At 51.4% G+C, this 22548-nt stretch overlaps 1 protein-coding gene across 3 annotated transcripts in view; it reads right to left on the bottom strand.

Annotated features, from left to right (window-relative positions):
• Nucleotides 1–1231: 1231 nt before the first annotated feature.
• SPEN (spen family transcriptional repressor) overlaps nucleotides 1232–22548 on the bottom strand; it is an 81439-nt gene continuing 60122 nt past the window's right edge. The window contains exons 8-15 of one of the 3 annotated variants that reach the window (XM_054175836.1): nucleotides 22174–22287; nucleotides 20812–20925; nucleotides 18813–18913; nucleotides 6839–14774; nucleotides 5886–6299; nucleotides 4879–5073; nucleotides 3233–3391; nucleotides 1232–1464 (exon numbers count right to left, since the gene is read on the bottom strand). In XM_054175836.1, the coding sequence (XP_054031811.1) occupies nucleotides 1333–1464; nucleotides 3233–3391; nucleotides 4879–5073; nucleotides 5886–6299; nucleotides 6839–14774; nucleotides 18813–18913; nucleotides 20812–20925; nucleotides 22174–22287 (9165 nt within the window). In that variant the 3' untranslated portion in view covers nucleotides 1232–1332. The remainder of the gene's footprint in view (nucleotides 1465–3232; nucleotides 3392–4878; nucleotides 5074–5885; nucleotides 6300–6838; nucleotides 14775–18812; nucleotides 18914–20811; nucleotides 20926–22173; nucleotides 22288–22548) is intronic. The other 2 variants (XM_054175837.1, XM_054175838.1) reach the window with 2 other exon arrangements.

Raw genomic sequence — 22548 nt, 5'->3', positions numbered from 1 at the left:
CAAAAAAAATAAAAAAAAAAACTAAAAAAAAGGAACCATAAAAAAAGAAACAAAAAAGAAACACAAAAAATAAACCAAAAATAAAACCACAAAAGCAGGAAAAAAAACCCTACAGAAGAACCACAAAACCCAACAAAGAAATAGAGAAGAAGCAAAGAAAACACAGAAAAAAAGCTACAGAAAAAAAGGAAAAGGACAAAACCCAGATAAAAAATTAACACACCCCCAAAAAAAGAGAAAATAGAGAAGTTACAAAAGAAAGGAGGAAAAAATGACAAGAAAGAAGAAAAAAATGAAACAGAAATGACCAAAAAAAGAAATTACAAAAGAAAGGAGGAAAAAATGACAAGAAAGAAGAAAAAAATGAAACAGAAATGACCAAAAAAAAGAGAGGAAATATCAAAAAAAGATACAAAAAAGACAAAAAAAAACCCCAAAGCAAACCCAAAAGAAACAAAACCAACCCCACAAAAAGAGAGAAACAAAAGGAAAAAAATATAAATAAAAAAAGGAACCCTGAAAAAAAATAAATGAAGGAACTACAAAGAAAAGGGAAAAAGAGACCACCCAACCCCCCCCCCCCCCTCAACCAACCAACCAAACCAGGACACAACCAAAACAAGCCCAACCCCTCCCTTAGAAAGGAACTTTCCCCCCACCCCACCCCAGCCTCCCCACCCAAGCAACCCAGAACTAAAGCAAGGGCTGAAATGCTGCTCGAGCCACGGCGTGCGGCGGAGTCCCCGCTCCTGCGCTCAGCCCACGGCGCCTGGCCACGCCTGGCGAGACATCCAGAGCGTCACAGTGTGTCCCCCACTGTGCAAAGGTCCAAGTCACTCACTTAGTGCAAAGGCAGTTCAGGTTCTTTTGTGGTTGGTTTGTTTTAAATTTTTTTTTTCCTTTATTTTTTTTTTTAAATCCTTTTTTTTTTTTTTTTTCCTTTTTCTCATTTTTTTTTTGTTAAAAAAAATAAGCCCTCCTTTTTTCTTCTTCTTTCTTCTTTCTTCTTCTTGTCTTCTTCTTCCTTTATTTTTGTTTATTTTTCCCCAAAAGGAGGCACAGAGAGCCCAGCCCAGTCCCCACCCGCTGAGTGCGTCGTCAGGTGTCCGTAAGCTAAAGCAATGTAAACATCCGAGGCAGCCGCCCGGCCAGGGGCAGGGCAGGAGGCTGGAATCTGGCAGCATTTTCCTGTTTACCTTCTCTCTCCTGTGATCAGGTTTTGTCACCTGGGTTTTCGTTTGTGGGTTTTGGTGTCGGTTGGGTTTGTCGTTGGGGTCTGTTTTTTGCTGCGGGGCCTTGGTAAAAGAGAAGCAAAGCGCCGGCGGCGGCGGCTCACACGGAGGCGATGACGATCATCAGGTGAGGAGAGATGTTGGAGATGCTGGCCAGGAGGTCCGGGGCCAGCCGGGACAGGTGGCTCTCGGAGAACTCGCAGGGTGGGAAGATCTGCAGAACGTAGGCAGGCTGCCGGGAGGGAAAGGACAGCGGTGAGGGGCGCAGCAGGGTGAGGGATGGCTGGAAATGGTCTGAAACGGGACAGCTCTCCAGCCCAAAGCCTTCTGTGCATCTGTGCATACGTGGACCCATGGATCTAGGGACCTATCCATCTATAAATCTATGGATCCATAAATCTGTGAATCTATAGATCCAAGAATCTATGACTCTAGGGATCCAAGAATCCATGAATCTATGAATCCAAGAATCTATGACTCTAGGGATCCAAGAATCCATGGATCCAAGGAGCAATGAATCAATGGATGTATGGATCTATGAACCTATGGATCCAAGAATCTATGACTCTATGGATCCATAAATCTGTGAATCTATGGATCCAAGAATCCATGAATCTATGAATCCAAGAATCTATGACTCTAGGGATCCATAAATCCATGGATCCAAGGAGCAATGAATCAATGGATGTATGGATCTATGAACCTATGGATCCAAGAATCTATGACTCTATGGATCCATAAATCTGTGAATCTATGGATCCAAGGAGCTATGAATCTATGGATGCATGGATCTATGAACCTATGGATCCAAGAATCTATGAACCTATGGATCCACAAATCTGTGAATCTATGGATCCACAAATCTGTGAATCTATGGATCCAAGAATCCATGAGTCTATGGCTCTATAGATCTACAAATGTATGGATCCATGAATCTATGGATCTAGATGACAGAGATCAGGAAGAAATTCTTTCCAGTGAGGGCAGGGAAACACTGGAACAGGTTGCCCAGGGAGGCTGTGGATCACATGATCACAGAATATATCTGGTTGGAAGAGACCTTCAAGACAATCCAGTCCAACCCTGGATGCCTCCTCCCTGAAGGTGTTCAAGCCCAGGCTGGATGAGGCCTTGAGCAACCAGGGCTGGTGGGAGGTGTCCCTGCCCATGGCAGGGGGTTGGAACTGGATGATCTTTAAGGTCCCTTCCAGCCTAAACTATTCTATGAATCTATGAATGCTGGGCCAAGTGCTTGGGCTGTGAAATGAATGTCCATGGTAGCAGATCCCAGAGCTGATGTTAGTGGAGTTCCACAGAGCTTGGGCAGCCTGGCTCAAAACCCCTGTGGAGCTGGTGGTGTTGGGTTGATGGTTGGACTCAATACCCATGGAGGGCTTTTCCAACTGAAGCAGTTCTATGATTCTGTGATTCCAGACCATTCACACCCAGGAACAGATCAAATTTGGTTTGATGCGGCAAAACAACAGGAATGAAGGCTCCACATCACCAACCCCAAACCTTCTGTATTTACACCAAGTGCTGGGTCACAACAACCCCACAAACACTCCAGGCTCAGGGCAGAGTGGCTGAAAACTATGCAGCAGAGAAAGCCCTGGGGGTGAGCTGGTCAGCAGTGCCTGAAGATGAGCCAGCATGTACCCAGGTGGCCAAGAAGGCCTGGCCTGGATCAGCAATGGTGTGGGCAGCAGGAGCAGGGCAGGGATCACCCCCCTGGACTGGGCACTGCTGAGGCCACACCTTGAGTCCTGGGTTCAGTTTTGGGCTCCTCACTCCAAGAAGGACATTGAGGGCTGGAGCAGGTCCAGAGAAGGGCAGGGAAGCTGGGGAAGGGTCTGGAGAACAGGGCTGGAGAGGAGCAGCTGAGGGAACGGGGGTTGTTTAGTCTGGAGAGAAGGAAACTGAGGGGAGACCTTCTGACTCTCTATCACTCCCTGAAAGGAGCCTGGAGCCAGGTGGGGTTGGTCTTTCCCTGCCCATACCTGGTTAGAGCCGGGGTTGGGGACATTGATGATGCCTGCAGCTTGCTTGGCCTGCAGGTAGCTGATGAATGCAGCCTTGAGCGACTCCGTCTGACTGACCACATCCTCCTGGTCTCGGCCACAGGGCAAGGCCAGCAGCAGGCAGTAATCACTCTCCACCTGCAATGAAAACATGAGGAGATAAAGCAAATGTCTGCTGGGACAGGCCTGCTCCTGACATCACCTGCAGTGCAAAACCCTCTCTTTGAACACCTTCAAAGTTACAAAAGACTTGCTGAAAGCTCAGCCAGATGAGGAGATGGTGGAGAGGAGTGAAAACTGCACCCAGCACAGACAGGGACCTGTTGGAGTGGGACCAGAGGAGGCCACAGCAGTGCTGGCAGGGCTGGAAGACCTCTGCTGCAAGGCCAGGCTGGGAGAATTGTTCAGCCTGGAGAAGAGAAGGCTCCAGGGGGACCTTCTGGTGGCCTTTCAGGACTTAAAAGGCCATTCAGAAAGCTGGGGAGAGACTTTTTCTCAGGGCCTGCTGTGCCAGGACAAGGGCGGATGGTTTGGAATTTGAAAGAGGGAAATTCAGAGTGGAGAGAAGGGAGAAATGTTTGACCCTGAGGGTGGTGAGAGCCTGGCCCAGGTTGCCCAGAGAGGTGGGAGATGTCCCATGCCAGGAACCATTCCAGGTGAGGTTGTTTGGGCCTCTGAGCAACCTGCTCTGGTTGGGGATGTCCCTGCTGACTGCAGGGGGCTGGACTAGACAACCTTTACAGGTCCAAACCAAAGCAGTCTGTGACTGTGATTTCCATGGCTGCCTGAACTCCACCTATCCCCTTACTCAGATGAGTTGGAGTCAGCAGCAATTTGTTCCAGGGATTAGGGATGTGCAATTTTCAAGGCTTCCCAATTCTGCCATTCCCTTTCCCACACATGCAGAGCAACTCATGACTTACAACCTGCATTTCACACTCTCTGGGAAGAAGGAATTATAGAATCACAGAATGGTTTGGCTTGAAAGGAGGGACCTTGAAGACCATCTAGTTCCATCTCCAAACATACAGGTATTATCAGAACCCCAGAAGAAGAGTTTCACAGACTGGACAAGATGACCTTCGAGGGTGCCTTCCAACCTGATGCAATCTCCCTGCAGGCAGCAGGGACACCTCCAACTACAGCAGGCTACCCAGGGACCCACTGAGTCTGATCTTGAATGTCTCCAGGAGTGGGGCCTCAACCACCTCCCTGGGCAACCTGTTCCAATGTCTCCCCACCCTCACTGTGCAGAACTTCCTCCTGACGTCCAGCCTAAATCTGCCCTGCTCCAGTTTCAAACCACTGCTCCTCGTTCTGTCACTAACAGTCCCTCCTCAGCCTTCCTGAAGGTCCCCTTCAGATATTGAAATGCAGCTCTAAGGTCTCCCTGAAGCCTTCTCTCTCTCCAGGCTGAACAGCCCCAATTCTTTCAGCCTGCCCCCATAGGAGAGCTGCTGCAGCCCTCTGATCATCCTGGTGGCCTCCACTAGACCCTGACATGAGAGAATCAAGGAGAGCCCAAGTTTCTGGGCGAGCTGGTGGGATTCTGCTGCTATGAAGAGCCCAGCTTTCAGCATTCCCAAGGCAGCAGCTCTTCCCACATCCCCATGCTGAGCCCTCACCATCATCCTGCGTGCGACGCCCTCCAGCTGCGAAGCCTCCAGCCGCATGCGCTGGGCGATCCTCAGCGGGGGCCCTCCCTCGGGCGCGGGCAGCGACCGGTGTGCCAGGACGTTATTCCCGGAGACAAAGTGGAGCTGAACAGCAGCAGTGTCGTTCTTGAGAGCCAGAAGGCCCTGCCAGACAATGGGGTATTTCTGGGGAGCGAAGGAAAACCATCAGACACAGATGAAGGAGAGGGGGATCTCACCCCCCGTGCCGAGTTGCTCCCTTGCCTCCCGTATTTCACCGGCAATTAAGACACCAGTGCCTTGGTACAGCTGTGGCACCACCCCAGTTTGGATCCTACTCAATGACTGCTCCAGTCCTTTTCCTTCCACCTGGCTGAGCCACCTGGGTGATTCTGCCCATCCCAACAGCAGAACATCCTTCAGCCTCCTGTGCAGCATGAGGCAGTGCAGGGCTGCCACCAAATGCTGTTTGCTCTCTTCACAGAATCACAGGATGTTAGGGGCTGGAAGGGACCTCCAGAGATCATCCAGTCCAAACCCCCAACTTTGCTGTGCAAAGTAGGATCACCTAGAGCAGGTCACACAGGAACTCATCCAGGTGGATCTTGAGTATCTCTGGAGAGGGAGACTCCACAACCCACCTGGGCAGCCTGCTCCAGTGTTCCAAACAGGAGAACTGAGAAAGTGCAGCAGCAGGAGAGTTGCTGAAGGTTATGCTGGAAATACTCAGTGCTGAAAGCAACTCTCAGCTCCTCATCCATGCCTGGCTCCTCACCATCTCCTTCCTCTTCCTCAGCCCCAGGGCTGTGGCAGAGTGGTTTATGCAAAAATCCACCCAGGAAGCAGAGAGATGATCAAATGCTTTCTCCACATCTGATGTCAGAGGTCAGGTTTTGGTGCTGCAGGTAAGCTGAGCTACACAGAACCTGATTCTCTCTGCCCTGCCAAGGAACAGGACCCTGCCCAGCCAAGCAGAGGAGGCCGAAGCCGATACTCACCGTCAGAAGCTGGACCATGTCCACAGGTCTCTGTGACACAGGGTGAGGAGATGGCTCCTGTTTGAGAGCAGACTGGGGCTCGGGGCGACTGAGGGGCAGCCCTTGGGGGGCCCCAGGCCCTGCTGTGGTGGGGATGAACATGGACTGCTTGGGAACCGCCTGCGGCTGGTGCGGTGACGGAAGCTCCTGTTTCATCGAAATGGCCACGGGAGAAGGGTAGGAGGTCTGCCCCGTGTCTGCCGGTGCCCGCTGAAGGTGGACGTGAGGCTCCAGCTGTGCCGCATGCCTATTTACAGTGGGGTGGTGACTCTGCTCAGGTCCTGCTGCCGGGGGGCCCTTGGGATCCTGCGGGATCTGAGGAGTCTTGCTGCGCACCGGCTGGCTGGCGTGCGAGTGCTCGCCCTCCGGCAGACCCTGGAAAGCCAGCGGTGGGGGAAAGAGGAAGACTTTAGGCTGTGAGCACAGCAGAACTCCTTAACCAAGCTGCCAGGACACTGTTAGATTGCTGGTGGAGAAATCTGTCTCCACACCCTGCTGGAGCGGTGCCTAGGCCTGTTCCCCACCTTCCAAGGCCACTCCACCAGCCTCTCGGACCTGAGAGCTGAAACCACATCCCCTGAATCCTGCTCCAAGTCCACCCATCCAATGATATCTGACCTAGAGACCACCTCAATGCTGACAAACCTCCCCCTGAAACTTCTATGTCTAGAAACCTGTTAAGTCATCTTCACACCTCCTGGTCTGAGTCCTAAAGCAGTTAAGCAGCTGACCAGTGGGTTCCAAGGCCATTGCCCACACAAAACCAGCTCCTCTTGTGCTGGGAGCTTAAGCAGGGCTTGGAAACTAACCAGAGAGAGCTAAACTCAGCCACGCAGAGCCACATCAGTGCTGTCACTAGCTGCAAGTGCTCCAGATTTCAAGCAGAAGGAGAAGAACAGGGGATTCTTTCTCACCTGAGATGGGGTCATGCTCCGGGAAGGCAGCCCGATGGGCGAGGCACCCGGGAACTGGGGGTGCCCGAGCTGTGCCGCCGTGTGGTAATTCCTCATGTCACCGTAGACAGACCGATAATCATGAAAGGAGCTCCCTGCAGGGTGCATGATCTGCACCCCGTGGGGCACCACCACAGGCTGCGTCAGAGGCAGTCCAGGCAGCTGGCTGCCGGAAGGGACGCTGAGGAGCCGCGGCTCGCTGTGAGGGGAATGAGCCATCTTGCCTTCGGAGGATTTGGGTGTCTCTTTGCCAGGCTGCGGGGTCTTACTGACAGGGGGGGTTTTCACAGCCCCCTCAGGAGTCCGGGATTGTCTGGATTCCGAGTGGTGCTCACCCACGGCGGCCATGTGCGGGTGCATGATCATCCTGACATCCCGCGGCACGTTGTACTGCTCCAGCCTGATGCTCGTGGGGTGCATGCGGTAGTCCGGCTGCATCACCAGCACGTCAGACTGCACCTGGGCCGGGCCTCGGCACACCGTGGTGTGGTGGTAGTGCATCTCCTCCTCAGGGGGATGCTGAGAAGACAGAGGAGGCATGACGATGTCCCGGATGGGAGCTGGCTGGGGCGTGCTGGACTGCTGAGGTTTGATCTCTATCTGGGGTTGCAGAGCAGCTCGGGGGGAGTGGAGCGCTTCCGGGCGGATGCCATAAGGGATGCTGGAGAGAGGAGGGGTGTTCATCCTCACCTCGCCCTGGGACAGGTGGCCCAAGGACACAGTCTGTGTGACGCTGTGAGGGGGCATGATCACAGATTGCTCAGGATGCATGCTGGATATGTACTGAGGAACGGGAATCCCCGGTGCCAGCATGACCGGAGTACTGCTCGACAGCGCCGGGGACGAGGTGCTGCCGGGATGGCAGGCGCGGGGGAACGGCGACGGCGAGTGCCCGCTGGTACGCGGCGAGTGCGGCTCCTGCTTGGTCACCCCCAAGTGGGAAATGGCCCGGTCGGTTGGGGTGCTGGGTCCCGAGCTGACGTGGTTGGCTTCCGAATGCATCTTCCCAGAGAGGGAAGGGTGGTGAGGACTAACCCCAGGGCTCAAGCTGGATGGTTGCAGAGTCTTGGTCTCCACTTTGAGAGCAGCTGGGTCGGAGAGTTTTTTGTTCACGACCATCTGGTTATGGACGAGCACAGGTGGAGTGTTGACAGCCTGCGTGAGGACCTTGCCGGGCTGGGAGGCTGGAGGCTGGACAGAAAGGTGGGAGGCATCCGGCTTCTCCAGCGCGGCGCGCTCCTGCTTGACGGAGGAGATGACAGGCGACGTGTTGTAAGGTTGCGTGCCTAGTACCAAAGAAGAATGGGTGGAAACAGTCCCGTAGGCTGCCGAGGTCTGGGAGCCCTTTGGCGCCGGCTGGGCTGGCGTGATGGGCTCCTGCTTAATCTGAGACTTGGACACAGACTGCTGGAACTCTATGTCCACAGCGCTGGCTGGGGGAATCTGGCTGATCTTGGCACTAATGCGCTGGGGGCCTTCCGTCTTCTGCCCGGAGTAACTCAGAAGCACCACACCTTCCGAGGTGTTCACCCGCAGCCCCGGGCTGGACCCAGTCTCTACAGGCCTCTCCTCAATGATCGACATTGACCCCGGATGAAACCTACTGTTATCGTTTGTGCTTGACCTCTGCTTGAATTTGGGCGAGGGGGCATTGACCAGACATGTCTGGGTTTGAGGAGCCTGCTTCACCAAGGTGATCCTGGGAGCCTCCTCCAGATCCACGCTGTGAGGCATCCTGCTTATAACCGAAGTAGCTTTGGGAGCGATCACGGTGCTGATCTTTTCCTTCTCAGTGAACACCGGCGCTTCAGCCACCGGTGGCTCCAGGGCATTGGTGAGGGGAACTGCTGGCTTCTCGTCTGACACTGGCTTGATGGCCTCTACAGCAGGGTGGAGGGATGCCTCCTCCAAAGATGGTGCACTCACTGGCTCGGCGTGTGTCGTGGTGACATGCGTGGAGGTGATGCTTGTCGCCGAGACATACTTGGGTTCCATCAGTATCTTCCTCAAAGTGCTGGAGTTCGTGTCGATATCTGAAGCCTTTGTGTCTGGAGGGAGAGCGGGAGGGGGCGTGGAATGGGCACGAGGTTCCTCGTGCCTTACCATCCACTCTGGCACCTTAGCAGCACCAGCATGAAGGGGGACGATGGCAGTGGGCACTGGGGTGGGCAGCTTGGCTGCAGGGATGGCAGGAAGGGCTGCATTTGGGGCACTCGGTGGTGTGATAGGTGTGTTCTCCAAGGGTGACCGGATCTTGAACCCGCTCTGACTCCCCTCATCAAGGGGAACCGGTGGGGTGACCAAGTCCAGAGGAGCTGGAGCTGGTGCTTTCGGAGAGGTGCCAGTCTCAGCAACAGCTTCATGCACAGCCACAACAACATCAGCAGCTGCAGCCTTGCTGGCATCTGAAGCGCTTGGTTCCACAGACACCTGAGCTGCCATCTTGGGTGGTTTTTCCTCCTTTGAGGCTTCTTCAGGCTTTGTCTTGACTTCATTGACAGGGGGTGACTTGCTCTGCACCCTCTCTGGCTCGAAGGTGTTGACTTCGACAATGTCACCCTTCCTGCCCGTGCTCCTTTTGCGCCTCTGCCGCGTGGTTTTCTGCCGTCCCTTTTCCTTCCGAGCAACTTCAGCCTCCTGCAAGCTCTCAGCCTCCTGTGCAGAGTTAGAAGATTCACTGAAGCTGACTTCAGCCTCCTTGCTCTCCACCTCCACTGCCGACGGGGCAGAGCTGGTTACCGGCTGCACTGCAGGCTCCACGGCAGCCTCACTCTCCAGGATATTATTCACTGCCTGATCTGTCTCGGGCTCCATCTCCTCCCGAGGCGATGGCAGCACCAAGGGCTCTGCGGGGATTTCAGCCTCCGATTCAGCAGGATAGGTCGGGGGTGCAGGGAAGCTTTCTGTCTCCCCAGAAATATCATTGATGATGGAACCGATGGCCGCTGCCAGCTCCGTCTCGCTGGCCTGGTGCGCAGGTTTGTCTCCCTCCTCCTCCTGGCGCACTTCAGACACGTCCGTCGCCGGCTCTTTGTAGGCAGCCATCGAGGGTGGGGTTTCGGTGAGCTTGGCGATGTTCTCCACAGCCTGCTCCAGTTCAATCTGTTTTGCTAACTGGGCAGCCTCGGGGGACTGTTTTGCCTCCCGCATCACCTCTTTCTCTGTTTCTGGGAAGGAATCTTCTACCTCATTCTTAACAAAATGAGGTGGCAAGATGTCCTCCTTCTGGGGACTCTTCATTTTGGCCGGTGACACCGCCACTGGCTCTGCATCCTCATCAGTTGGCCGCAGGGCACCTTTGACTTCGTCCACATTGAGGCGGATCTCCACGTTTTTGAGACACACGGAGGCTTTGTCTACAACTGGTTTGGTGTTTTTATACCTTCCCCTTTTGGATTTTGTGACCTTTTCCGGGGCCGGTTTCTTCTCAGTGATCTCAACCGTGGGGATTTCTAGCTGGCTCTTCTCCACATCCAGCTCTTTCCTGTCACGTTTCTGCTCGCTCACCACTGGCTCTTTCTCCGTGACTTTGGCCTTATTGCCGTTGTCACCAACACCCAGTTCCTGGCCACCTCTGTCAGCAGCATCCTCAGCTTCAGCTGAGCTATCTCCTTTCAGTTCATTCTTCCCTTTCTTCCCCTGCTGGCTTGTAGCAGCTGATGTGTAACCGTGTGTTAGCTTCTGGGACCTGGGAGACCTCCAGCCTTCTGTAGGCTTAGGAGCTTCCACAGCATCTTTAGCTTCAGCCTCCTCCACCTCTTGCTGTACTGCTTCTGTCTTTATTGGAGAGATGTCCTCCTCTGGCTTACGGCGGGTTTTTGGAGGTCTTCCCCTCCTCGGTGTTGTTGGAACAGTTGTCACCGTTTCCTGTGGTTCCTTTTCCCCTCTCTTTCTGGTGGATCTAGTAACCTCCAGCGAGTCCTTCACCGGAGATGGACCTTCATTATCCCCCGTGGTAGCATAGACTGACCTTACGTTTCTGCGCCTGGTCCGGCTTATCGGCAAGCTTGGCTCCACGTTTTCAGGCTCTGCAGCAGAACTCGGGGATTTAGCAGCGTTCCTTGGAACCTTCTCCACCTCCACTTTCAACTCGGAGAGCTTCTGCATCTCCCCCCGAGGAGAGCTCGACCTTTTCAGCTTTTCACGGTCAATTCTTTCACTCTTCCTTGTGACGGGCTTCTCCGCAACACTGGCTGTGGCCGACTGCACGGGAGTCTTGGAGCGTTTGCTCTTGTAGGACTTTTTATCCTTGACAGCAACCGGAGTTTCCGCTTCCATATCATTGTCAGACACGGGCGGAGGGACCTCGGCAGCCGCCTCCACCTTTTGACTCACGCCGGCATCAGCGCTGGCAGAAGGTGGAGGATTTTCTTCTTTAGGCTCAGCAGCTTCATCAGGCTTCTGAACAAGCTTGGGCAGAGGTGCAATCAGCTGGACGCCTTCAGGTTCTGGATCTACACCATCCTCCGCTTTGGAAAATGAAGATCCAGGGGTAGGAGGCTTGGTATCCAAGTATGAAGGATGCTCTGTTGCCACAGCATCTTCCTCTGGTGCCAGGTTTGTAGTAGTGACAACTTCTTTACTAATGTCTATGGCTGGTGGGGGTTCAGTTTGCTCGGCTGGTTCCATTTTGACCGGAGCAGCAAGTTCAGGGAAAGCTTTTGGTTCCTCTGCTGCAGAAGCAGGTTCAGATGGTTTTTCTTCTTTTACAGAAGCTGTTTCCACCACCACCTTTTCATTCACCACCTTCTCAGAAGTGACTGGTATTGGTTCCTGTGGCAGGACAGTGACTGAAGAGGGACCAACCACTGAGGAAGTTTTATGTTCTGGTTCTTTGCTATCAGGAACAGTTTCTGGCGTTTTGGGACGGTTTTCTTTATCTTCCTGCTTTTCTGCTTCTTTCGGTTTCTGATCTTTCTCCTTTTCTTTCTGCTGCATTCGCGTCAGTTCGATGAATCTGCTGTGGAAGAGAACCACCGGTTCCTGCACCAGGTCAGCCGTGCTGTTAGTCCCATCAGAGGAAGACTGTCTCCCATACAACCTCCCAGAAATGAAGTCCAGATCATCATCTTTCCTCTCTAAATGCTGCAGGCGCTTGGAGTCCTGCTCGAAGATTGAACTATGCAAAAACCGAGAGGCAAACAGTTCCTGCCTCTCTTGTTCCTCCTCTTTATGATCTTCTTTCTTATCATCCAGTTTTCCACCTTCCGAATCAGTCCTGATTTTTTTCTTTTTCATATACCAGGATGGAATAGGTCTCGGAGCTGAGTCAACCTTCTCTTTGTCTTTATTGTTTCGAAAGCTCGCAAATCGCGAATCCCAGTCTAGAAAGGACCAATTTTCCTCTCTGGAGGAAGAGAGAGACTTAGCTCTTTCAAGCAAGGCCTTCGTGTCGGGTGTGATTGTCTTGTCCAATGCAAAGGAGTAAAATTTGTTTCTTTCTAAGGAGCTTGACAGTCGTTCCTCTCTCTCACGTAACTTCTCTTCTCTGTCTCTTAATAAAAAAGATAACCTGGAGCTCTCCAACAGGGAGGAGGCTTTCGGGGAATGGGGCTTGTTTTCACCGTCATCATCCGAGTCCGAAGGCACCTCGCCGGGCTCCAGGTCCCGCACAGAGCGCTTGCGGATGCTGTCTCTTTTGACGATGCTGCTTGGGAAGCTGATATCAACTCTGCCAGGCTCCTGCTTCCCTTGTGTTTCCCACCTACTGGAGTCATCCTCAGAGCTCAGCACAGAGAGTTTTATTTTAGCCATTTCTGCCATCTGCTCCCTTCTGCTGGAATCGTAAGGATTGAATTTCAGCGAGTCCTCCCTCACAGTCATGTTGGAGTACGACAGACCCTTTTCTTCTATTTTAGGTGACTCTTTGGTTTCCTTTAAGGGCATTAGCCTCGGAGAATCGAGCGTGTCATCATCTTCATGGAAAGGGAAGTGTCTGATGCTAGGGGAACAGGAGGTCCTTTCGGAGTCTTCGCTCACCTGACGAGAGCTTCTGTAGTTCCTTTCTCTTTTAGTGCTAATTTCAAAGTCAAACTGGTCAGTCTTTTTCCTTTTACTTGGCGGAGAATCGTCGGTGACATCTTGTGGAGGTTTTCCCACCTCATGGACCAAGCTCCTTCTTTCATACTCATCAACATCTTTCTTTGGACTGCCAAACTTCTCAGACTTGGCTATCTCCATTTCTAGCTGCTGCTTTAACCTGCGGCTTTGCTCCATTTGTTTCCTGTAGCTCTGTGTGTGGTCGATGTCGATGCCGATCTTCTCCTCCGCATCAGCTGGCTGAGGTTTCTCTTGGCCAAGTTTGTGGTCAGGTGCGTCTTCTGGAAGAGCAGAGTAGTTCTTCCTTGCATCCTCTCTCTCTGTCCCTTGGTCATCTAGCAGCTGCACCTGTTTATGTTGGGGTTTTACTGGATTCAGTTTTTTAGAAGAGAGTTCCTGAACTTCCACCGGTTCCTCGGCTGTCTCCATGAGCCTTGCCTGCAGATCCAGGGTGGGACGCATGGCAATCCCGCCAACACTGAGAGTCTCCTGAATTTCTTTGGGACTAGTAACAGGAATAAGTCTGTCCAGTTTGAGTTTTTTCGATTCCCTTTTAAGCATCTCCTTCCTCAGGGGTTTTCTCTCCACTTCACCTTCCCTCAACATGGTCGTTTCTCGAGAGGAAGCCGTTGCATCGAGCTGCTTTTTCAAAGCCACGCGTGCGTCCTCCTCGTCTTGGCTGCTTCTCTTCACTTCCAGTTTTTGCCGGTCAGGCTTCAGATTTGCATCGGCGAAACGCCTCTTACGTGCCTCCAACTTGTCTAAATCTACCGCGTTGGCCCCCTCGGAGGTTTGCTCGGTCTTCAAATGCTTTTTGGGTTTCAGTTTTCCCTCCTTATCCACTACTTCGACGTGACTGGCAAGGGCCTTCTCTTTTTGTACCTTGGTTCTGACAGGTTCCAGTTTAGACTGCTCAGACTTGGTTTGCTCAGCTTGAGAGGTCTGTGTTTTCTGCTCCAGAAGGGGGGACTTCATAGTGTCATTATCAAGCTTTGCTCTCAGCTTCTCCAAAGCAGGCTGATCGATAACTTTCCCTTCCTTTTCTTTCACTCGGGTCAGCACGACGCAGGGCATTAGCTCCAGGCGGTTTTTCGCCGTCCCTTCTTTGTCACCTCTCTCTTTGCTTTGTTTGCTGTTGCCCTTCAGTTTTTCAGGGCTGGGCTCTCGCTCGTTCTCTTGATCTGTCTCAGAAGACTGCGAGCTGGGTGAATGGATTTTTGCTTTCCGCTTCTGTTTATCGATTTTCTCCTTTTCTACTTTTTCTGGCTTTTCCTTCCTGACCAAACGCTTCTCCTTCTCCACCCTCTCCTGCTCGAACGCTCGCTCCTTCTCCGCTTTCTCGTTTTTTGTGTACCGTTCCACGCGGGCTTTCTCCAGCTTGTCGTATCGCGGAGGGGACAGAGAGCTGCAGCTGCCGCTGCGATCCGATGACCTGCTGTAAATCCTCCTCTCCGAATCGCTCTGCAGCCTTTCCGACTGCGAGGGCGACGCTCCGGGGCTCTGTGGGCGCCTGGAGTGCGTCGGACTCTGGCTCCGTTCGATCGGTCTCCGCTCGTGGTCTCTGTCCCGGTCGGATTCAAACCGTTCCCTCTCCCTCTCTCTCTCCCGCTGCCTGTAACTGTATTCCCTTATGTCCTGCTCGTAAGGATCGCCCCGGTAATCCCTGTACTCCCGTGGGTCGTCGTAGTAGCGTGGGTCATAGTAGTCCCCTTGGTAGGGATCCCACTCGGCGTAGAACTCCCTGCCTCGGGCTGGGTATTCTCGACGAGGATCTTCAGGATACGTCCCCGGGGTCCGAACGGTCTCGTAGTAGGTACGGTCAGGGGCGTACTCGTAAGACCCTCTTCGCTCATCTCTGCTAAAGATAAGAATAAATGGGTCAGTTCTCCTTCCCAACCACACTCTCTGCTGCGTGGGGAATCATTGCAGGGTCATTTCTTTATACACACATCCGCACACAGCTGCACACAGAGATTGAATCACAACAAATCTGTGTGCAAGTCATGATGGAAAAGATGCAGAACATGATCCAAGGGCTGGAGCATCTCTTCTGCAAAGCCAGGCTGAGAGAGCTGGAGTTTTTCAGCCTGGAGAAGAGAAAGCTGCAGGGACACCTTAAGGGAATCTTTCAGTATCTAAAGGGGGTTACAGAAGAACTAGAGAGGGACTTTGTACAAGTGACAGGATAGATGGAGAGACAGGATGAGGGGTGATGGCTTCAAACTGGAAGAAGCTGGATTTAGATGAGACATGAAAAAGAAATTCTTCCCCATAATGGTGGTGAGGCACTGGAACAGGCTACCCAGAGAGGCTGTGGAGGCTCTAAGCTTGCAAGTGTTCAAAGCCAGGTTGGATGGTGGCTTGAGCAACCTGGGCTAGCAGTAGGTGTCCCTGCCCATGGACACTAGATGACCCTCAAGGTCTCTTCCAACCCAAACCATTCTAGGATTCTCTGATTAAATGCTTTGTTAGCTTATCAAACACCCTACTGCAGCTAACTGGTCATTTCCTGGCAGCTCTGCCAAGTATCTTCTCACCATCTTTACTGCTTCATTTTTGCCAAATTCAAGCATTGCACTAAATTAAAGCAAAAGCTACACAGCTCCTGTGCACCCACACACAGCTGGTGTGGTGAGGAACATCCCAGCTAGCAAACCTGAAACCCACCTCTGAGAGCATGAGTCAAGAGCCTGGAATCTCTCCACTACTGAGCAGTGGCTACAACTGCAACCAAAGAGAATCTGGGATCTTCACATCACTACAAGGGAACAGCAGTGGCCAGGAGGAGCTTGGAGGAGGACCAGAAGATGCAGAATTACAAGACTCACTGCAGAGCTCACTTGGTCACTGTGTGATTCATTATTCCTAAGTGGCTCCTAATGACTACAGGATCAGAGTCATTTTGGTTGAAAAAGACCTTTGAGTCCAACCACTCTCTAACTACCAAGGCTGGTGCTAAACCACGTCACTCAGCACCACATCTCTGTGGCTTTTAAACACCTCCAAGGGTGGGAATTCAACCACTTCCCTGGACAGCCTGTGCCAGTGTTGGAGAACCCTTTCAGTGAAGAAATTTCTTCTCATGTCCAACCTAAAACTGCCCGGCACAACTCGAGACCACTTCCTCTCGTCCTATCACTTGATACTAGAGAGAAGAGACCAACCCCCACCTGGCTCCAACCTCCTTTCAGGGAGCTGTAAAGAGCCAGAAGGTCTTCCCTCAGCATCCTTATCTCTGGACTGAACAACCCCAGGTCCCTCAGCTGCTCTTCCCCAGCCCTGTTCTCCAGACCCTTCACCAGCTTGGTTGCCCTTTTCTGGACCTGTTCCAGCCCCTCAATGTCCTTCTTGTAGCACAAAGACAGGCAAGACACCACCTCATGCTGTTCCAGGAATCAGTGTTCTACTCAGGAGGACAAAGATGTGACTGGACAAAGCCCAGCTGACATCCACTAATGCCCTGCTCTCTTTGGGATGTGGAGTTCAGAGGCAATGATTGCTGGCTGCTTGCTGGCACATCACAACATCTGGCCAGGACTGGAGAATGAGAACATTTATTTCCATTATGCAAATTCTGATTGCCAATTTCCAAGCCCTCCTCACATTTACATCTGGCAATGTTGCATCTATGGCAGACCAGTCTGTTTTGCTGCAAAACCCCATAAAATGTATCTAGGTCACAGGTACCATCGAGTGTCACACTGCCCTTAGTCAGAGGTACATCAGAACCCCAACAACTGAGCCTCTGAAGGCAATAAAAAAGCACCCAAACAAAGAGAAAATGCTTCCCTCTTCACCAGTCATTGTTTGTTCAGCCACTGGAGGCGAAAAAACAGCCTTAAATGCAGAGTGGTTCTGTGCCAGGTGGCTCTCAGCCAGGGCATGCAGAGAGAAGTGGCAACACAGGGTCAGAGCAGGCTCTGTGGCATGTCCAAACCAGCCAGATGCTGTCATGGCAGATGCTCCTGGACATCAACACTGAAAACGTTTTTCATAGACTCCTAGAATGGTTTGGGTGGGAAGGGCCCTTCAAGATCATCCAGTTCCAACCCCCTGCCATGGACCAGGACACCTCCCACCAGCCCAGGTTGCTCAAGGCCTCATCCAACCTAACTTTGAACATTTTCAGGTTTGAAGCTTCCACAACTTCTCTCTGTGCGATGTTTCAGAGCCTCACCACCCAGACAGGGAAGAATTTCTTCCTCATGTCTCATCTAAATCTAGCATCTTCCAGTTAGAAGTCATCACCCCTCATCCTGTCACTCCATGCCTTTGTCACAAGGCCCTCTCCAGCTCTCCTGTAGCCCCCTTCCAATCTTGGGAGGCTGCTTGAATCCTGGAGCCTTCTCTTCTCCAGACTGAACAGCCGCAACCCTTGCAGCCTGTCTTCACAGAAGAGGTGCTCCAGCCCTCTGATCATCCTCATGGTTTCCTCTCGAACTGCTCCAACAGGTCCATGTCTCTCTCTCCTGTGCTGAGCACTCCAGAGCTGGCCCCAGCACTGCAGGTGGTGTCTCAGCAGAGCAGAGGGGCAAATTCCCCTCCCACCACCTGCTGCCCACACTGCTGGGCACCAGGACATGGCTGGGGCTGGGTTTCTAGCACACACTGCTGGCTCAGGTTCAGCTTCTCATCATCCAGCACTTCCAAGTCCTTCTCAGCACTGCTTTCTATCCATTCTCTGCCCAGTCTGGATTTGTGGTTGTGACTGCTCTGATCCAAGGGCAGGACCTTGTGTTGGCTTTGCTGAACTTCGTGAGGTTGGCACTGCCCCATTTTTCCTGTCAAACAGCTAAAAAACCTCCTGCAGCCTCACTCCTATGTTACTGTTTTATCAAGTTAACAAATGAAAAGAAGCAGGTGGCAGATCCAGTTTTACTCTCAGCTCAACAGCTGAGCAGCAGTTTATCAGACTCATCTGTACACAGCCAGCACAGACACTGCTCCTGGAAGCCACCACAGAGAAGCTGCTCTTTGCATTCCTAAGGAATGACAAATGACTCACAACTGTGTCCTGCTGACCCACCACAGCAACCAGAGCCTAAATATACAGCTGAAACCTCCACCTAGGTGTGAATTTCAGTGACCAGCTACGCTTCAGATGTGTGATATCCTGGCTGCACAGTTTTAAGTCTGACCACCTACACTGGTTTAAAAAAAGACAGTATCAAGAAGGTATCAAAAGACACTTAAAATATGCCAAAAATTGTTAATAAATCCTAGGATGGCTCAGGCTGGAAGGGACTCAGAGATCATCTGCTCCAACCTCCCTGCCATGAGCAGGGACACCTCTCAACTAGACTTGGCTGCTCAAGGCCTCATCCAGCCTGGCCTTAAACACCCCCAGGGAAGAGGCCTGGGCAGCATCCTTTGCAGACTCTCACCACCCTCATACTGAAGAACTTCTTCCTAAGCTCCAGTCTAACCCAGCTCCCCTCAGCTTCAAACCATTCCCCCTTGTCTTGCCTCCAGACACCCTCATGACAAGTCCCTCTACACCCTTCTTGTACCTCTTCAGCTACTGGAAGGCAGCTCTAAGGTCCCCCTGGAGTCTTCTCTAAGCTGAGCAACCCCAGCTCTCTCAGCCTATCCCTGTAGCAGAGGTGCTCCAGGATTAAGTTGAGAGGAAGAAATCTAAGTGTTTGTTTAATAGAGTGGTGAGACACTGGAACAGGCTGCCCAGGGAGACTGTGGCTGCCTCCTCCCTGGAGGTGTTCAAGGACAGCTTGGATAAGGCCTTGAGCAACGTGGGCTGGTGGAAGGTGTCGCTGTGGATGGGGGCAGGGGGTGGAACTAGATGATCTTTAAGGTCCCTTCCAACCCAACCCATTCTATGATTAATTTCACTTAGGCTAATGCTGCAAAGGTAGTAAAATAAAGATACTGTGCCACATGCCTTCTTTCTGCCAGCATTTCATAGAAGTCTCTGATGTCCTGACCCGTTTTCTCCATGGAATGATAAAATGCCAACTGACTCTCTCGGTTTGCAAAGTCCACCTGAAAAACAAAAGGGGGAAAGCACCTTCAGTGAGAGAAACAGCCCCATTTTAACAGCACTGCCCTGCCTGCTGCAGTCTGCAGATGGGAGCAGAACTGAAAATGGGGGTGATGATACATAACAAACCCCACATCAAATGCTTCCCAGGACCAGCCCTAGCACCTCCAGGAATAAAAACCTTTCTCTCTCAACTCAGTGTAGCTGCGTGGGGCTCTGTAGCTACCTCCTTACTGGTGTATGCTGCTGGAGCTGCCAGACCAGAGGCTTCAGTAAAGCAGCAGGAAAAATACAGGTTATTAGAGTGGTATTGACGTTTTTAATGCTACAGCTCCAATTACAGCTCCAAAGTCCCTTTAATCTCCTGGCAGTGCTACAGCAGGTCAGCATTATTCATCTATTTCAGACTCCACGTTCTCTGCCTGGGGTGAGACAGCAAGGCAGGAGCAGGAGGGAAAGGAATGAAGCCTCCCAAACTGCAGCTCCTTGCTCTGGCTACTCTGGCCAGGGGTGACAATATGAGGAAGCTGATGGTGTAGCTCGTCAGGTGTGAAGAGAAGAGTTAACAGCACTCAAGCTCGAGGCTCTTCTTAGTGATAAGGATTCACAGACACTACTTGCACACACATGTGAAAAACACAGGATTCAAATGGATTTAACTAAATGTATGTCACAGAAGGCAGCGTTTTTAACACTGCTTCCTGTTTTTTTACAGCAGTCAGCCCAGGCACTTGTATGACCACAGGAGTGGAGCACAGAGGGATGTGCATTGAGGGTGCTGCTTGCTGCTAAGTAGCAGGACCCACAAAGACAAGATGTGAAACTTGCACATGGCCACACGTTTGATTGCACATCAAGGCTGTTTCTGCTCCAGCACCACGCTTCCAAATGACCACACAGCCAACTCCTAAACCCAGTGGGGGTGAAGCTGCTAGGTTAATAATACACCAGAGGAGAGATCATGCTGGAAATTGTTACCCACTCTTTAATAGGAGAGAAGAAAGGAGGAGGAGGAAGCTAATTCAGAGGGTTGGTTGACACCTCACGTCCCCAGTTAGTGGAACTGATGGGACAGTTGGAACAGGTATTACCACATTGACCCAAATCCAAGACAGCCCTGTAAGTGAGAAGTGTGGCTCCAGCTGGAAAGTAGTTTCTCTTGGGTTTTTTAAGCAAGTGGGTTTCATTTATTGCTCTGTTAAGGAAGGAGATGGTTTCATGCTTGGGCTGCTGTACCCCATGACCGCAGTGTGCAAGCCACTGTGGATGGCCTCAGCCAGGTCAAAGGCCTGGGCATCAGCAGCTGAAATGAGTGATGTGCAATCCTGGAGGAATATACACTACAGTGGGTTACCCTGGAGGAACTCACACCATGGTGGGTTATCCCAGAGGAGTTCACACCACGATGGGTTATCCCAAAGGAGCTCATACCATGATGGGTGATCCTGGAGGTCACACCATGATGGGTTACCCCAAAGGAGCTCACACCATGATGGGTTACCCCAGAGGAACTTCACACCCTCAGATTTCACTTTTCTACCATGGAAATGGACAGAAGTTTGCCTTGGATTCAGGTAAATGAGGCAGGAACACAGACACCAAGACTCAGGAGCTCAGAGAGACAAGTTCAGTGAAACGAACGGCAGAGTACTGGAGAAGGCTTTGTAGGTACCAGCTCAAGACACCCTAACATCTTGGTAAGCCCAATAGAGAAAATCAGTTTAAGCCTCTGATGCCTGGGACAGAGGCATCCCACTGAGTATTCCTTTGGGCTGGCAGTCTGCAATGGCAGCGTTTGAGGGGTGAGGCCTAAATGCAGTTGGTTTCTGGGTTGCTTTGGGGGGTTTTGGGGGGTTGTTTTTTTGTTTGTTTGTTTGTTTTGGAGGTTCACTCTGCACACCTTAATCTTATTCCCACCGATTTTCCTCCCCTTGGTCTCTTTTACAGCTGCTTGTGCATATTCAATCTCATTGTAGAGAACCAGGGCCATGCCTTTTAAGCGGTCAAACACCACCTGTAAAAAACAAAAAAACAAAACAAAATCCAAATAAGAGCCTCATCCACAGGACTTAAATGTCAGTCCCAACAAAATCCTAAGTCATGAGGATACCAGGAAGGAAGTTGCATTTTTCAGCAAGGTCAATTTTTGGTTTCTTGGCTTGTTTTTTCTGATGAGGCATATTGGTCATGCTGAAGAGACAATCCAAAGGCCACGGGACTGCTTTGAGCTGTGGATACTGTGGCTTGAGGGATTTTATGCCTTTATTTTGTTTTTCTGTATTTTACTTTTGTTTTCTTTGGTGACTGAGGTTTGGAATTGACTTTTGCTCCTGTTCATTTTCTCTTGCTTTACTTGTAGGGTTTGTTGGGTTTTTTTTATTGGGGGGGGGAGGAAACACTTTCCAGTGTGTTTTAGGGGGGAAAAAAGGTGAAGGGAACATTTCATCCCCAAATGGAAGCAGTTTCTGCGCTACCACTTAGCCAGCTGCTCAACGCCTGATCTAGAAATATCAGCTTTAAACTTGTTATTCAAGCAACAACAGCTACACTAATGCCAGAGCTGCAACACAAACCCACAAAAAGTCCTTTTAAGGAGGCAAGACCCTGATCCTGTGAGGATTTACACACGTGTGGCTTAGCCTGAAGCACATCAGTGTCCAAAAGAAAGACCCAGGACAAGTGGCAGGCTTAAGTTTAAGCAGGTGTGTAAATCTCTAGCACCGATCCAATGCACTCCTGCTGTGTGGGCTGAGTCCATGGCACCCTCATTGACTTCCTCTCTTCTTTCATGCACTCCTGTCAGTGTGCCTATGCTAACTGCTCTTAAAAAGTCATTTTTTGGTCAGATGCAAAACACAGAGTTATGTCTAATGATGCAATTAGCACACCTGAGTGTTAACTACAGCATTAGACATTCCTCTCCAGTGTTTGCCTTCCCAAGAAAATTGGATTTGGGAGAGACTGTACTGCACAAGAGCAACAAATGGTTTCCAACACTCATTAGCTCAGCTCATTCAAAACACTTCTGGGTTGGTTGGGTTGGGTTTGGTTTTCTTTAATCCCAGAACACCAGAAGCAGCTGCTTTAGGGATTGGATAGAGAGCATACAAAGCTATGGAGTCCTGTCAGCCAAATGACACCCCAGAGAGAATTTCTCTAGCTGACCACTAAAGCCCTGGACAGTTGGGGGTTGAAAGGACAGGATGGGAAGAAAGGAAGACAGGAACAACTTTGAAAGCAGATGGCAAAGCCTCCCACCTACCTTCACCACAGGCCCGTAGCGGCAGAAATGTCGAGTTAAATACTGATCCGTAACGTTGGTGGAGAGACCATCTAACCACACACAGTTGGTAGGCATGCTCTTCCCAAACCCCAGCTGCACACAGAAGGGCAAAACTTGCATCAGAACAGGGCAGAAGTCTTACACTGACTGAACAGAGCACTCCTAATCCATGGGATCTGAAGGAAGTGGGGCTGCTTGTATGGCTTTGCTACAATTAGCATCTGGTAGTGGTGCGAGCGAGGCAAAAACCAGAGAGGAATTAGTAAGAATGAATTCTGTAAGCTGAAATCATTCCAGTGTGGGACAACACTGGCCTCTTCTGCAGTTCCAACACCTCTGGAATGTGACAGGTTG

This window comes from Dryobates pubescens, chromosome 33, assembly GCF_014839835.1.
Source record: "Dryobates pubescens isolate bDryPub1 chromosome 33, bDryPub1.pri, whole genome shotgun sequence".
In the NCBI taxonomy this organism is placed as follows: Eukaryota; Metazoa; Chordata; class Aves; order Piciformes; family Picidae; genus Dryobates; species Dryobates pubescens.
Note: the sequence above shows the minus strand (reverse complement) of the source record. Positions and strands in the feature narration are given on the sequence as shown.